The sequence below is a fragment of the Anopheles bellator genome, chromosome 1, assembly GCF_943735745.2.
Source record: "Anopheles bellator chromosome 1, idAnoBellAS_SP24_06.2, whole genome shotgun sequence".
In the NCBI taxonomy this organism is placed as follows: Eukaryota; Metazoa; Arthropoda; class Insecta; order Diptera; family Culicidae; genus Anopheles; species Anopheles bellator.
The window spans coordinates 38180179-38196689 of NC_071285.1; the positions used below are offsets into that span (position 1 = coordinate 38180179).

General features: G+C 49.1%; 3 protein-coding genes across 3 annotated transcripts; 2 read left to right on the forward strand and 1 right to left on the reverse strand.

The window, feature by feature from the left end:
- The first annotated feature begins 247 nt into the window (after window positions 1-247).
- Window positions 248-2619, forward strand: LOC131206765 (rho-related protein racC-like). Its single transcript, XM_058199427.1, has 4 exons — window positions 248-642; window positions 773-887; window positions 1215-1329; window positions 1407-2619. The coding sequence occupies exons 1-4, from the start codon at window positions 530-532 to the stop codon at window positions 1631-1633; spliced, it is 570 nt and encodes a 189-aa protein (XP_058055410.1). The 5' UTR covers window positions 248-529; the 3' UTR covers window positions 1634-2619.
- On the reverse strand, window positions 1824-13095 carry LOC131206750 (nuclear pore membrane glycoprotein 210). The gene is made up of 8 exons (XM_058199426.1): window positions 12926-13095; window positions 11560-12673; window positions 9315-11490; window positions 7318-9245; window positions 7108-7246; window positions 6744-6800; window positions 6311-6466; window positions 1824-2603 (listed from the first exon to the last, which is right to left on the reverse strand). Exons 1-8 carry the CDS (start codon window positions 13093-13095, stop codon window positions 2494-2496), a joined length of 5850 nt encoding a protein of 1949 aa, XP_058055409.1. The 3' UTR covers window positions 1824-2493.
- A 555-nt stretch (window positions 13096-13650) lies between these two features.
- Window positions 13651-16033, forward strand: LOC131216043 (angiogenic factor with G patch and FHA domains 1). The gene is made up of 7 exons (XM_058210441.1): window positions 13651-13806; window positions 13881-14117; window positions 14194-14325; window positions 14426-14431; window positions 14581-14959; window positions 15050-15556; window positions 15624-16033. Exons 1-7 carry the CDS (start codon window positions 13651-13653, stop codon window positions 16031-16033), a joined length of 1827 nt encoding a protein of 608 aa, XP_058066424.1.
- The last annotated feature ends 478 nt before the right edge of the window (window positions 16034-16511 follow it).

Sequence of the window (16511 nt, forward strand, 5' to 3'; positions counted from 1 at the left end):
AGCCAATATTAGTCATCCGTAATGGACCGGAGCGAACCCGGCGCCGGTACCTGTGTGTGGTTTGCGGGCGTCGATGGTGGTGGTGTTGGTGAGATGGTGTTTCACTTCGCCCCCGATCGACCTGATCCCCGGTCCCGGTTCGGGGAGAGCTAGATAACGGCGAGCGACCGTCCGTTTTGTGGCCACCGGAACAACTCGAGCCCCGATAGAAGTGGTATCGGTTAAGTCAGTCAGTGTTAAACTTTGGCATTGATAACGGGCCTGGATGGGAGGTTGCCACTGCACGGTGGTCGCAAATCGACGCAACTTCCCGGTCGTTCCGTGTAGACTGCATTCCGTAGGACGCAGGGACGTTGTGGCAAGTGCGCTCTGTGCATGTAATACATTATGACGTTTCTCATCGAGCGAAAGTGAAGGAAATAGACCACTAGGGGCCACTAGGGCACTAACAAGGGGCTATTTGAAAGATATTAGTTCACCGAAGGGAGCCCAACGGAGTCGCAGTGAAGAAACAGGCGCAAGCGGATAAATGGCGGACCGGATATTGAACATCGTGGTGGTCGGTGATGGTGCCGTCGGAAAGACCTGTCTGCTGCACGCGTACACCGATAAATCGTTCAAGCATTTCTACCAACCGACCATGTAAATAGTGCCACTTTAACCATACAGTCGCTCTTTGGGAGGTGTGCAAATATGGAAACAATAAGAGCAAACCCTTTCTTTTTTCCTCTACGTTACTCACTCACTACTGTCATCGTTGCCATACGGCCAGATATGATAAGGAATCTATTGAAATGATACTCGATGGGCAGCGGTACACTATTCAGCTACACGACACGGCCGGCCAGGAGGAGTACGACAAAATCAGACAACAATTTTACAAGCGGGTAAGTGTAGGAACGTTGTGCATTTCCATCGGTTCTACCATTTGCGAAAAAGGATGTTTCCGGTAATCACTCCGGTAATCCGGCAATTGAGGATCCGGCAATTCGCCAATCTCCATAATATCTCCATGACTTATCCAACGTTTCAAAAGTATTTTGTGGAAAGACTGTTTTAAGCAGCTCCAAGTTGGACGATTTTATAAATTTCATGAATGTAACGAGATGTCAACAAATCCTTGTTTTGAAATACGCCAGATTTCACAGAGAAATCAAATTAAGTTGAAACACTTCATGTTCCATTCTTTTGTATATATTCGTATCGTACCACAGGCCGATTGTTTCCTTCTCTGCTACAGCATCGACAACAGTGTTTCGTACGAAAATGCGGCCACAAAGTGGGTGCAGGAGATCAAAACGGATCCACCCATCCCGATCGTGCTGCTTGGTAGGTTATCTCGAAGCAGGCAAAACACCGGAACCCGTGGAAAATCCACTTTTCTTTCTCTTTAACATCACCACCAGGCACCAAGTTGGATACGCGACGTGGTGGAAGCAAGGAGGTATCGACGTCCGAGGGCGAAAAGCTGAGCCGTGCCATCAACGCTAACTCGTTCGTCGAGTGTTCGGCCAAAGCGGGCACTAACGTGGAGCTGGCCATTGAGGAGGGAGTCAGGGCGTGCCTGATGGGCGTCCCGGAACCGCAACCCGATGACCGGTGCTGTCCCATCAACTGCTGCACTCAGTCGTAGCGTTTCTTTCGACGACGACAACGACGATGACGATCGACCGATAAAGACACTCGTAGGACGCCCGTAGGAAGTTTATTGTTCGGACTACTAATTTAATTGAATTTATTTCCTAACCTAAACGAGGCTGAAAAGTATGTACACACAACACTGCGAGGGAAGCGCGTTCGTTGCTTGTTTATGGTCTTGGCCAAAGTTCACGGAGCTGCCTCGTCGTACACCACAGAACACCACTGAGCCCGCCTTTTCGCTCTCACGGAAGATAGAATGTGTCAAAGTCGATGAAGTGCCAACATGCTGGCCGCAGAGTATAAGTAGTAAAACTAAAAGTATCGTTCGTGAAAATGCCAAACTTAATGTCTAAGAAAACCAGCCACACTAAAGACAAAAACTGAATACCATTTCTTTTGGCAAACACACTACAACTCTTTCCAATCAAAACGCATAAAGGTGTTCTGGAATAGTAATAAACTAATAGGAAATGCTACGAAATGAAGTTACGAAAGTCGTTTATATTATTTTAGCGAAAGCAATAGTAAACAAAAAAAAAAAGAACAAGTATCTCGTCAACATGGAGAAAAGTTGTGAAATAGTAGCAAGCAAGTAGTAAGTAGCAAGCAGTTTATGTGTTTCCTCTTCATTTGATCACATGGCGACTCGTCTCGGAGAAAGTACTTAATGCGGCGTACGCATATAAAGAAAAGTTCAACAAACAAGAAAATATGCGCGGGCCCAAACGAGGGCTGAATTGAAATTTATCGCCAACGAAATGCAGCGATGGTCTACGACGTTTCGTTTCATCTTTCATTTCCCGCTTCGCTGGAATTCGTTGTCACATTTCTACTACGCACACGCTGAGGTATTTACAAGTAGCGTCGATTAACTCGCTTCTGCGGCGATATTATCGTTGCATCACCGTAGATCGGTGACCCGAGGGAAGTTCCGCTGGTGCTAAAGTCGTGACTTAGATTGCCTAAACCGAGGGATAGAAAACCGATTAGCAATGAAGGATTGAAATGTATTTTTCTTTAAATATAAATGTGTGATAAACTTTGTGAAAACGCAACTTAACATCACTCGCCATAGCTCAATGATGGAACGCTGGAACAGGGAAAATCGCTAAAAAAAATTACGAGGACGAAATATCTTCAATGGCAGCCCCGTTTCAGTGTTTTCTAATTTGCACGCCTTTCGGGCTGATTCCAAACTCAAACTGCAAACCGCCATTCGCCGAACGGTCGAAAGGTCGAGACAAAGTGTAGCAAAATTATGTTAATGCGCCCATGCGCTTGTTCGAGCGCATGTTCGTGTACTGATTTCCATATCACCGTGGCACTGTGTTCGCACAGCGACTTGTGCCCACCGCCAGTCACGCAAGGTCCCGCCAACGGTTCATGTCACGATACGGTCAGGGTACGGTTTCGCGAAAAAAAACAAACTTCTCCAATCACCTGCGCAAAACACGCTGATTTTTCTCTCTGTCTCTGCCAGGGGACGGTTGAGGGCAAATACTTGAATATTCTTACCAGCACACGTGAGTGACGCGTGCTTGAAGGAACAGTGACATTCGAAACGCTATCCAGAACCACCCCGAACCAGACATGACAAGTTGAAATGTGTGAACCAAGTGTGACTTGTTCAAAAACTGCAAATATATTCCTAACTTTAATGAAGCATTCGGTTCTGACACGACACTCGAGGTCCTTGATTTTCAGTTCGCCATCCCGTGGCCACAATCTCAAAGTACTTTATTCACAGACTTCCTTTCGTTGAACGGTATGTCGTCGTTTAGCGTGGAGCGATTGTTCTCAAAGGAAGCGCACTAACTGCCAAAGAAACCGAGAACATTAATCAAAAGCTGATCGTAGGTTTTTCACCAAGATTGTAGACCATCCACTTTCGGTACAAATTTGGTTCAGCCTACAAATAAAGACAATTTTCTGTAACCTCAATCCGGCCAATCAATACTTTAACTACACAGTGCGGGTCCCAGTCAAGCAAACAGCGCACACACCAATCTACAACACGAAAAAAGAGGATCCTATAAAAAGCAAAGCAGTACAATTGAATTGCACAGCACATCCTAACGGAAACCGTATCCGTGCGAACACCCACACACACCCCTGGCCAGGAGCAGAACAATCGCAGGCGCTTTCACGCTTCCCGGAAGGTGTAACCGAATGTCATCAAAATCCAATCAATCAAATTTCACCGCAAACTACAAGCCGCCAGCGGAACTGTGCTGGGCTGGGTTTGCTGTAAATCATGGCCGCGCACGTCCGTACTGGCTCCTGTGCCCTAGCCTTACCACCCCTCCGAAGCCCATGACTAAGCAGCATGGCCGCATCAGAAGGCGGCCCAGTGCGTGTGAAGGACGCCCGAGCTTCGCCTTCTTACGTTCGAACGATGCCTCTCTCGGTGACGCTTCTTCTGCATCTATCGACTGCTTAATCATGGTGCTGCTTGGTACGGTACGCAATGTGCGGTGAGGACACTCAACCCTCACACTTCCGTTTCTAACTCGCGAAAAGTGCTTCCGTTTGTGTTCCATTTTTTTTCCTTTCGTCTCCACATTGCGTGACAGAACTTCCACCCTCCCGTTGGAAGTTCTACATTTTCCCGGCGTTCGCCTAGCGCACCGCTACGAGTCCCTTCATGTCTCAACAAAAGCTTTGTAAGAAAAGTGAACTTCCGAGATTTCGGGAACACATATCAGCCGAATGTCAGCAAACAAAATGAAATATGCAGATTTAGAAGCAATGGGCTATGGGGCTCATACAAACGCACGCACGAGTTTCCCGAGCAGTGGGAAACTCGCCCGAAGTCGCGGGGTTGTCCCTATTCTGCCAAACACGGGGATACGGGTTTTAGCGGAAGTCGCGCTGAATGCTAAACATAGCGAAAAATCCACAATGCGTGGAGCGGAACATCGGAACATAAAAAGCAGATCGTGTGGCAAAAAAATTGTGCTGCCAGTCACATTCCCTTACCGACTGTGATCTTGCTGTGATTTTTTCGTTCGAATCCCCCAAGAAAGGGGACACTTTGACTTCGACGTGCGTGTGACACATACGCACAATCGCAAGCGGAATCGGTGCGTTTCAGAAATTCAAATGTAAACGAAACATGAACGATAAAAATCGGGACACCAAGGGTAACTCCGTGGCTTCATGGCGCAGGGACCAGGCACAACACCAGAAACCATAGCTAGAGTGGGAATTGAAATGAATGGTAAACAAATGGTGAACAGACGATTTCAAGAACGCCATGCCAGTTCTTGTGCCGGTACGGAAAAGTTGGTCATCACACATCGTCACTTACGCGGACGCCCTGTCGTTTGATCAACAACACAACAGCAGATCTCTCGATCCATTCAGGTGTTATTCAGGTGTAATGTTCAAGTAATTTTGTATGGTTTCACATTGTTTTAATTGATCCTATCAAGCACACGGCGCCGCGAATCAGTGTTTTCCTCTCAATTATATTATTAAATTTACTAACATAAATTGATAAATTACTTTCATTACTTTACTCATTCAAAAAATGTAGCAAAGTTCGTAGTCGTTGCGCACCCATCCTGACCGATATGCACGTAGACGCACGCCCGGTTCTAAGCGGGCCGCCATCATATCCTCAACAAGACTACATTTTAATTTATACCGTTTCTTTTGCAATTTTACAACCGGTAACGGTAGCCCCTGATTCGCGCCATAGAACGAGGCGGAAGGTGTGAACAGAAAATATGGCACCCATTTTTCACGTCCTTTCTTTTTTTGCAATCCGTGCACTGCCAAACGGCGGACCCTCCGAGAAGAATGTGTGTGTGTTTGTGTGCGGTGGGACTTTTCACCATGAACCGCTTATCGCTTCTGAAGTAGTTCCGATCGCATTCCATCCGAGGCCGAAGGCCACTGCAGAAAACTGGAACGCCAAAGCCCGAAAAATGCGAAATGGGATAATCTCCCGAAAGGAAGAAGGGGCACATGGGGCCCCGGGCTTCGAATGGCGGAAGGGAGCCAGATACGGCCGCCTGCCGGCACAAAATATGGCTTGCTCCACTTATTTAAATGCTCGTTTTGGACATATTTTCTCGTTGGCGCTTTGTTGTGCAGTTTTGCTTCCCTTTCGCTAAGCTAATGGCCAAGGATTCATTACCTGGATTCTTTTCTCTTTCACCGGTTGTTTGTTTTGTTCCATTTGTTCCGACCCCCCGCTGGTTTGTGGTGGCCTTTCATTTACCGTAATAATTTCTATATTCAATTTTCAACATCCTCACACCGAGTACCGTACCGAGGGCCTTATCGAGCATAAATTAATAAACCTTCCCCCGAAGGGGAGGCAACATAAAAGGGGATGCTAAACAGAAATCCCCGGGGCGTACGTTAACACCCGTCCTAACCCGGATTGTCGGGCCTGCCGATGGGATCTCGGGTTTTGTTTCTCTCGGGGATTTGCCATTTTTTTGCGAAACAGACAGTGGACAGTGTCAGGCAGGATCTGAATATGACAGCGATTTATTGTCGCACCGACAACAGACGACGAAACCCAAGCGAACGCCGTAATTTAGATCCAAAGGTTTGTTTTGGAACTAAAATCACTTCCTTCTTATTTAAACTTTTTAGTTCGATTATTTTCAGCGCAACTTAAAAACTACTTAAGAGTCTCTCCGTGGGAACGTACCTTGAGATCCGCCAAAGCTGTGCCCGGGGCTACCGGAGAACGGCGACGATGAGTGCAGAACGTGGCTGCGTGTCTCTAATGGACTAGCAAATGGACCGCTGCTTACCCTATTATCGTAGGATGATAAATTGGGTCCATTTTTAAATGGCGATAGCCCTGCTAAAGAGAAGCACGAAAAGAGATCAGAAAAGGGGAAACGATGGCCTCCGCGGAACGGAGATAAAAACACCCAAAAGCGAAACGGTCAGTCGCAGCGCTGTGTAAATTGAGAAACACTTTGCCGAGCCACGCCAAGCGTAAGCGAATGGAATGTGGCCGAAGGGTCGGGGTTGCCAACAAGTTGCCTGCCCCGTTGCCCTTATCCGACTCATGCCCGTTTTCTTTCGCAGTGCACTTCAAGCTGAATGTGTCGTTATTTATTTTTTTAACTTACCACTGGCATCCGGTGGGTTGGAGGCTCTCTGCCGCGGTGGAGAGCAAAATACGATTACTGTGAAAATTTCGGAGAGAAAACGTAAAATGGAAAAGAAAAGATTAATTGAGTGAACGGTGTAACACAAACATTTCGTCCGAGGTCAGTTTCAAGTATCGCGATAAGCACGGAAAACATTAGTGACAAATTGCTCTCGATGAAGGAAATTAAATAAACTGTGCACAAAAAGGAAATAAGGGTGATAAAAGATACGAGTGAGAAAGATGATGATGTATTATCAAGGTGGGCAGGATGTATGATCGCAAATCTTTCGACGGGTTTAAAGGGAAGAAAATCAAGGCTCAAGACTTCGAAAGAAACTTACCCCAAACGGTCGCCGCTATCACGACGACGGTGGATATGACCAGCCCAATGTTGCTCATGTAGTGCAACAGCAGATCCGGCGTACTGCTGAACGGTTGCGTGGCACACTTTCGCGGAGCCAACGGTGACAGTATCGGAACCTGGTGAAAAGAGAACCACAAATCATATATTAACTCCTGTCTTCGACAAACATTTCAAGGTAAAATCCTACCTCAACGGTTTGCTGTGTGAGCGGAGAAAGTACCGCTACCGACAAACTGTCGGCCCACTCGTCGCGATACGAAGAGAGCAGTTCCAGCTGGTACTCGTTCATGCCAGCCTGTTTCTGATGCAGCTTCACAGCAAGTACGTCGGGTTTCGATGACTTTACTTCCACCTTCTGCAGTAATCTATCAAGCCCCGTGACAGTGAGCATTTGTTTGCCAATTTGCTCCACCGAGAATGCTTCCGGTTCGATGCGGACCGCAGGGACAACCATCAGCGTAGAGGTGTCTACGAGTCCGGACGAGCCCGCCAAACGCACTTCCAGCACGAGGCTGTACTCGTTCGCCTTGATCTCGTTCGTCACATCATCGATCGTCGTCAGCAGATCGATGTTGCAGCTGTACGCACCGATCGTGGTATCGTAGCTCGGGTACGTTTTGAAGTGCTTCAGCAGCTCGACCGTTCCCACCTTCACTAGCAACTCGCACTCGAACAGTCCGCTAAATGAGCGCTCGATCTGCTCGCGGCAACTAGAAGCATTCAGTGCAATAACGTTAACCAGCTTGTCGTGCTGTTGATGATTTTTGATCACCAAATGCCCGCGGTACGAGTGACCATTGAGTATGTCGTAGCTTTTGAAAAACTCGATCCGATCCGCTTCCAGCACCTCGATGCTAAACGCTATTCCACCAGCACGACGATCACCATGACTGATCAGCACCTCACCAGTCGCACCAGAACCACCGCGTGAGCCGATCACTCGTGCAACGCCGGTTTTGGGATCGATGTTCACCAACGATTCGTCCGAACTGCTCCATCGCAGCTCACTGCTCAGCAGGGGCGATGAGAAACAAACGACGTCACCGACGGAAAAGAGTCGCTGGTTGGGCGTCACAACCGCTCCGCTCTGCTCTCCAACCACCAGCTTGATGTAGTCTTCCGCAAACTTGACACCCGTCTGATCACGCAGTGCCACCACCAACATATCGGCCGTTTCACGCATCAGCTCCAATGCCACGCTGTAGTTGGTGCCGGTGTTGAGTAGTACGTTGCCGCGCTTCGACAGTCGATGCTTGAGCGAAGCGACGTCCTCGAGGCCGTGGGAAAACTCGTTGCCCAAACTGTCGTGCATAGACACTTTCAGAGTCAGGGCGAACCCTTGCGGGATGCTGTGCTCGACCTGCTTTAGCTTCACCGTCCCCGGTTGCAACGATATCATTACGTACTGCACGTGCTTCACCTCGAGCGGGATCGTGAGCGACTGTTCCTGGCAAGAGGCAATCACCTGCACCCTGCCGACAGTGTCGCCACTCTTTACGAGCCCATCACGAGAAACATGCACCAGCCCACTACTGGCGGCACTCTCGTTCTCCAGCTGATAAAAAGCATCGTCCAGATTCGCCTTGAGTTGTATCGTGGCTTTTGGCGGGATCAGAATCGAGTCGTAGCGGAATGATTTCGGTGATTCCAGTTCCAGCAGCCGGAACACAGTGACGTCCGTTTTGGCCATCAGTTGCTTTCCGCTCGGGGTTACGAGAGTCACGTGCAGTGTGGCCTTTCCCGGAGCCAACGCTCGCACGCGCACAACAATCGCGTCCTTCTCCAAATACTCCACACCGATGTCCTGGAACACACCACGGATGTCGAGAATGTCGGTGTGATCCGTTGACCAACGGATATTGACTCCCTCAACGGTGCCAAGGATGAGTGGCGAAATGCTAGGGACGGCCCACACGTAAGCAGGCATTACGGCTCCAGTTTGGATGCGTGCCAGGGGCGCTCGCAATTCGATCGCATCCAACGGCACAACGTTCACGTTGATTGTGTCCTCGGAGAAAACAATCGCGGCTCCGGTGGTTGGATTCGTGCCCACACAACGGCCGGTTACTTTCGAGCGGCCGACGCGTAACCCGGACACTACACCCGACTCAACCTCTGAGTAGACAGAGAAAAAAAAACATTTATAAAAAACGAAACTTTCATTAGACCGATTCAATCACTTACCAATTACGTCGTGCTGTTGAACACTGTAAACAATGTTGGAATCGGGTGTAGGCCCTCCTTTTGAGTAGATTTGTAACGTACTTCCCACGACGATCGTGGCATTGCGTGGCAGTAGAACCAACGGTGGAAATACCTGAACCGTGGCTGGTGCACTGGACACCTTCTTGTTGCCACTTCCGGAACTGACACTAAACTTCGTATCGCCCAGTTCCATTCCGGTTACGACGTACCGCACCTCACCAACACCCAAACTGGCCTGTGATCCGTGTGCGACACTCAGCACCGTGGGATTATACACCTCGGTGCGCAGCTCATACAGCTCCAACCGATCTCGTTTAATGTCCAACGGCTGATCATTGCTATCGTAAAGCCGTGCAATGGCATCGATAACTTTCGTTTTTTCAACCCGATCCGGAGCAAGAATCGTGATTTTGCCTACCGTCACGACCGAAACGTAGAGGAAGCTTGGCTCGGTCGCTAGGCATTGGTCGGTAATCTCCAGTTTCACCTCGCCTGCCTTCCGCGGGCTAATGACTAGCTGACGGGTGGTCGATTCGAACTGCGCTGAAACGATGCCGGCCTCCGATGCCTTGATGTCGTAGAAGCCGCTTCCCTGAACAATCTTGATACGTTCTACGGCGTCGCTCGTGAGGAAAAGCGTTAACCGATCGTACGGCAGCAACGTTCGGTTGACGGCCAAGAAGTTCAGTTCGTTTTCGATCGTAGGCTTAACCAGCGCGGTTCCGCTTTGCTTCTGCACACCGAAAGGTGGGCTTTCCGGCCTTATCGAGTGTCGCTTCAACACCTCCGCACGGTAATCGCTAACGACCGTTTTTACCTTCAGACTAACATCCAGCTGGCGGGGAAGCGTGAGCGTCACGTAGTCACGCACCGGAACTTCGACACCATCCAAGTGGTCAACCTCTCCGTTTTGTACGTATGGCAGCGTGACTGGTACCTCTCCCTGTTCTTGCTGAGCACTTCCCGATTGCTGTTGCTGCTCCATCGCGAAGAACTGCCACTCGAGCAGCAGTGAAGAAATGTTAGCCAATCGTCGGTTGTGTACATCCAACACCTCTATATCGATCACCATTTCATCGCTATCGTCGCTCTTTACGTGCATCATCGAATTACGGCGCTCAAGCGGACATCCCATCTTCACTTTGTCCGCGGTGATCAAGTTCACGAACCGTGGCTTCACGCAGTACACCTTCGTCACAAATTCGGCCACGTACGGAACAGCATTCGTGGCGCCCAGTGTGTTGAACACCTCGAGCTTCAGTTCGTAATCGCCAAGCTTCTTACAAAGCACTCGCAGTATGTGTTTGTCTTTCGAGAACCCACTGCCAACGATCGTTACGTCGAGTCCTTTCAGATCGTACAACAGTTGGCGCTGCAATTCGGCTTCCGAATTGTACATCCGCTCGGGGCCGTTGTAGTAGAACAAGTTTCTCGACGAACCGATCGGTAACACAACCTCGTTCTCCATCGGATTCTCGATTGCCAGCCGCTCGAAAACGTTCAATGTGACCTGATCGGTAAGCGGTTGGTCCTGATAGCGGTACGTGATCTTCAAGTTTGTTTGACCGACCATCGTCGAGCGGAGGTACAGTATCCGGCACGCATCACCTGCCAACGGTTCTTGGGTACCTTCCTCGTCGGCGTTTGCGGGACTGTCTACGACGGTGAAGATTTGCGAGCTGAACTCCAGTTCAAAGTGAAGGTTTTCGCACGTCGTGATCGGTTTCTGGGTCCCGTTGTGCTGCGCCCACAGTCCCACGTGCAGCCGAACGTAATCTTTTACCACCGTTTCGAAGTTGTACCGCACTATTTCCAGCCGGATTGGCGACAGAAACACAACCTGGGCCGAAGCAAAGATTCGTACATTTCTCGACATTGCCACCTTCACTTGCGTCGCTTTGATCGATGCAGCAGCGTGATCATCCGCGTTCTGATCGGCGTGTACTTTTACTTGATCAATCCGCGCTTCGGCCAAACCGGTTTGCGTGACAGGCACAACGCTCGGATCGAGGGAAGACCAGCTGTAGGCATCATCGCCTCCGGTCGCGGTAAACTGAAGCTTCTGGCGGCGTAGGTTCGGATCGAAGGGCAGAATTACTTCCGACGGACTGATCGCCAAACGGTTGTAGACGATCAACGACGCCTTAGCGGTGAGCTGCAAATGAAACGAAAACTCGAATGAGACCGATGTTTAACCAAGGATCGCCTTCAAGATCAACCTTACCTTTTCGAACTTTCCCGTCACCGGACTACTGCCGGTTGAGATCGTCTCACCAAAGATACTGCTTCCGTTGCCGGTTACCCGAATCGGATAGAACAAGGATTCGTCCACCGTCGAGTGAATCTTGTACTGTGGCCCGAGCGTTATCGGATGATCGTCTGCCGTGAACAGATTTAGAGCAATCTCGTGGTTTTCGCCCTCGACCGTAACCCAATTGTAATGCGGCAGCAGGTTGATGGTTAACTTTTTCGCATCGACTACAGTTAGCGAAGCTTTCGGCAATGTTGCTTTGGCGTTCGCTTCGTCGTTTGCCACACCATGCGGTACATTACGATCGCGGAGCAACACAAACGTCCTGCCGATCTTCAAGCCCCGTGCCTCATTTCCACTGATCATGGCGTACCGTTCGTCTTCCATCTCCAGATAGTACTGACTATTGAGAGCGATCTCGTGCAGTTTACCCTGCTTCAGCTGCAGCACCTTAAACTCGATCGTGTCACCGGCCAGAATGTAGACATCACTCGGATCGAGGATTAGATTGGCCAGCACCATAATGTTGACATCCACCGGTGCTACGTGCGAATATTCTGCGTGCGGGAGACGAGCCGTGACACGAGCCGAACCCGTGTTAATGCCTTCCAACAACACCATGTACCCTTGGACACCGGCCACCTCGAGTTTCTCAATAGCGCGCGGAACAACGTGAAATTTGCTCTCGGAGAAGGTGAGAAAGCGCAACACTTGGCTCCAACTGCTGTCGCCGTCATCGCCACGTATGTCTTGTGCCCTGTGCGAAGCGATCTGCCAGTTAAACTCAATGCCCTCCAGCGTCGTAAACGCGTTGCCCTGTGCATCCTGAGCCCACAGCTCAAACGTTTCCGGTGCTTCCTCGAGGTACAGCTCGCGGGTCGTCGTCAGCACTCCGAGCTGATCGATCACGTCCAGAATAACGTCACAGCGGAGCACCTCACCGGTGGCCAGATCCTCCGCCAGCACAATGGCCGTGTTGCGGTGCTTCTCCTTGTTGATCACCGTCACCGTCACACGGTAGGAACAATCGTCATCGATGTCGTCGTAGGAGGGCGATATCTGTATAAGATCTAATCGTGACGAAGTCCTAAAAATAGAAAAGATAGCGAAAGTGGTTGAAAGCTAGAACCGCCTTACCGAGTCGGTTCGAATTGAGAATTCCAACCGGAACGATCGGTGACATCAACAAACTACAGTCAAGGCCTTTCCGAAGCACCGAAAGATTTGTTTATTCAAATGATGTCACCGGCATACCGGCATCTCGTCGTAGAGACGCCAGAAGCATGCGGATTTCGAAGGTTAGAAACACACCTCAGCGGCCCACGCCAAGCAAACTTACCATTTAAAGCACCCTTTCTCAACAACCTCGAGCGTAAAGTTTACGGAAATGTGGTCGAAAATTGGTAAAAGAACACGCGGATAATTCAGTTTGGTGGCATCGCCGGAACGCGTGGCTAGCAGTATTGTGACCGCGGCAGCTAGCGTCAGCCGCAGCCAAGAAGGCTTCATTTTAAGGCCCAGATGTTTCCACTATGCTATTTAACTCCACTTTCGGTGCAGTAGATGAACGATTTCACGTTAAATACCCTAAAATACTGTTCTGCGGGATTAGCAGCGTGATTTTGCGGTTAATCGCTTCTTGTTTTCACATTGAATGTCGCGGTTGTGAAATGTCAGAAACGACAATGAACGAACGACAGAGACAGCGACAGAGGAGCGAGAGAGCAGCGCAATGTTTACGTGCGTAATTCTGCAAGATAGCGAACGGAAACCAGCGATAATGCTGGTTTGATAATGATTGCAGTGCTTAGAGGATCGTAATCCGTAGACTTGTGGCCGTATCTGCAGGAACATTTTTCATAATATCCGTTTTTATGTTACTCTGCTTCTTCTAAACACCTTGGGCCTCGGAAGCAGAGCTGTCAAAAAAGAGCGCGCTTTCTTTTGTGTTCAGCGAACTGCTTTCCTACGCGAAAATCAATGAAAGAATGACAGCTGTCATCCAACCGAGAAGAGCCTGGAAAACGAAAACAAACACATCATCCGCTTGTTAGAAAATAATCAATGGCACGGAAATCGGCACAGTTTAAAATTTTCAAAATAACCAATTTCAACGATGTGACCGTCAACCAACTGTGTAGTTACGTTCAGGGTCTGCACAGGCACATACAAAAGCAACAAGTCCGGATACAGAAGCTGAAGCTGAAAATCAAAACGCTGGTAGGTTTCCTTCAACTCCATCAGATAGATTGTTATCAAACGGCTCAAATTCCTGGATGGCCTTTACCTTTCAGCGAATACTGCGAAAACGTTATAGCCAAGCGGAGGGGAACGTAGTGCAAGACACAAATGAACATCAGAATCAGGCGCCTAATGAGAAAGCCGACACAAGAGAAGAACCTCTCGATATCAAGGCGTTTGTGGAGGACATTAAGAAAACTGCCCAAGATGTGGATATTCAAAATCGGTACATCTACGAACCGACCTCTGGCATGTACTACGATCCAGAAACCGGATACTACTACAACTCCGTAAGACTGGCAGGAATCTGCAACAGAGCACCTGCACTTCATGGTTTCATTTCTAACTTGTATTCCTCGCCTTTAGATCTATGGATTGCACTACGATGGTCAGAGGGGCTGCTATTTGAAGTATAACGATACCACGCAGGAGTATGACTTTTACTCGCAAGTCATTCCAGAAACTATGCTAGAGCCGGAAAGCAAAGCCAAGAAAAAGGTACACTTCGGGGTGAAATCGTTGCTTCATTCCCTGTGGTATTAATCTTTCTCTTTGCTCCCACAGGTTCAAAATTCTTCCCTACCTTGCACTTCACTAGAAGACAGTCTTGTAGCTCGGTTCTCTTCTTTAGAGATCGAACGTATACGCCTTTGCGCGCTAGGTAGGTGACGAGTGCGGCATTGATAACAGCGGCCCCCTTTTTCTTTCTTTTTTTCTTAAACCATCGATGAACCTTCTGGTATCCGGCTTCAGAAGCAACCAGCGGAGTCCGGCAGTAAAAGTACGTCGAAGAAGGCTCGCGACAGTGACGACAGTCCCGAACGCAGTCGGCGGCACCGAAAGCACAGAAAACGTTCTCGAAGGCGTCACAGGTCACGGTCTCGTTCTCGGGGATCGTCCAGTGACGACAGCAGCGTTAGCAGTGTCAGCTCAACTGCAAAACGATCCAAAAAGAAGAAACGTAAATCGAAGAAGCGTAAGCATCGGAAGTCCCGATCCATCGAGGCACTGGAAGAGGGCGAGCTGACCAGCAGTGACACAAGTTGTTCAAAAGCGCCATCGGTGGTACTCGTCGAATCGAGCGGTGAAAATAGTGCCGACTCGTCCGAACAGTTCAAAACCAGCTACAAAGGTACATGAGCATCGAAAAAGGGGGCCGCTGCATTTAGATGAATTTTGTTCTTCTTTACCAACTCTTATGACAAATGCATTTGTATCGTAGACGTGGCCAAGCGCTATCCCCCATCGTTGCGAATAGTGGTGAAGGACACTAATCTGAAGGATTTGAAAGTCGGTTCACTGTTTATCGTAACCTGCAAGGGTGGAACCCTCGGGCGGGAGGGCAACCATGATGTCATCATCCCGGATATCAACATATCCAAGCGGCATCTGGAGTTCGTGTACAACGATCAGAAGGCCAGCTATCAGTTTGTGGATCTCGGTTCGCGTAACGGCACGCTCTACAACGGGGTGCCTGTGAAGATGTCCAAAAACCAATCACAGAGTGATCCGGTCGTTCTCTTGCACGGCAGCGTTTTGCAGCTCAATCAAACCAAACTGCTGTGTCACGTGCACGAGGGAAATGCAACGTGCGGCAAGTGCGAACCAGGTCTGCTGGTAAGCAGTGAACCGACTGTACCTCTGGAAAACGCATCGAAAATCAACAAACCCGTGTCTCACAAGGAAGGCCTGAAATTAATTCAAAAGCGCTTTGGTTTGGAAAATGAGAGTAAGTTCCAGGTGGACCAAGGTTTCTTTTAAAATGCATTTTACAATGTCCACTATCCTTTCCGCAGAATATATCGGCGTGGGGGACGGCCAAGGACGGAACCAGCGGATTGGACCGGACTACCAGGATCGGGCGGCTACCCGACGCAAAGTAAAAGGCAGCTCGAACGAGCACGAAAAAACGCAGGTAGCATCGCTTGATCAATCGATTGCCAGCGACAACAAGGGCTTCCAGATGCTGTCCAAGCTTGGCTGGAACGAGGGTAAACCCCTCGGTCGAAACGATGACGGCCTAACGGAGCCGATTACGTTAACATCGAACGTCGGCACGTCGGGATTGGGGTGTCAGGGTCAGCTGCAGCTGGGCGCTAATGTGCATCCGGTCAATCCCAAGCGCCACAGCATATGGCGTAAAACTCAGGAACGTTTTGAGCGATCGGCAGCCTTCAAAGCCGAGAGTAGCGATGGTTCAGATTAGTTAGTTTATATTGTAGTAATTAAAATAAATTTTGGACATGTTGTAGTTTTGTACTGGGCGATGTTTGATTTCAAAATGAATGTCAATATAATCTGTGCTGTGTTGAGAAAGAAGTTTGACACTAAAAAACCCTAGGACGCGGTTTTACAGTCATGTCATTCGTATTTCCATAAACTATTTTTGAGAAGTGCCGACATGTGCATCGCACTTCCACGTTAATGTTTTAAATACTAACAGGAATCGATACTCATAGCCAGCGCAGCCAAAACTTTTGCCCATGAAACAATCCTCATTACCGGTGAAGAATCTCTTCTTTCGGTAAATCAGCCCGCTCTGTTTGTCTTCGTTATCCGAGCATCCAAAAGATGTTTTTTCCACCCACTTCGGGCCCATTCCTTCGGCCCGTTAAGGACCCGTCAGACGGCGGGCCTCGGTTGCTTCTATCTTCAGCTGTTTTCCATTGGATGGTACTGATTTT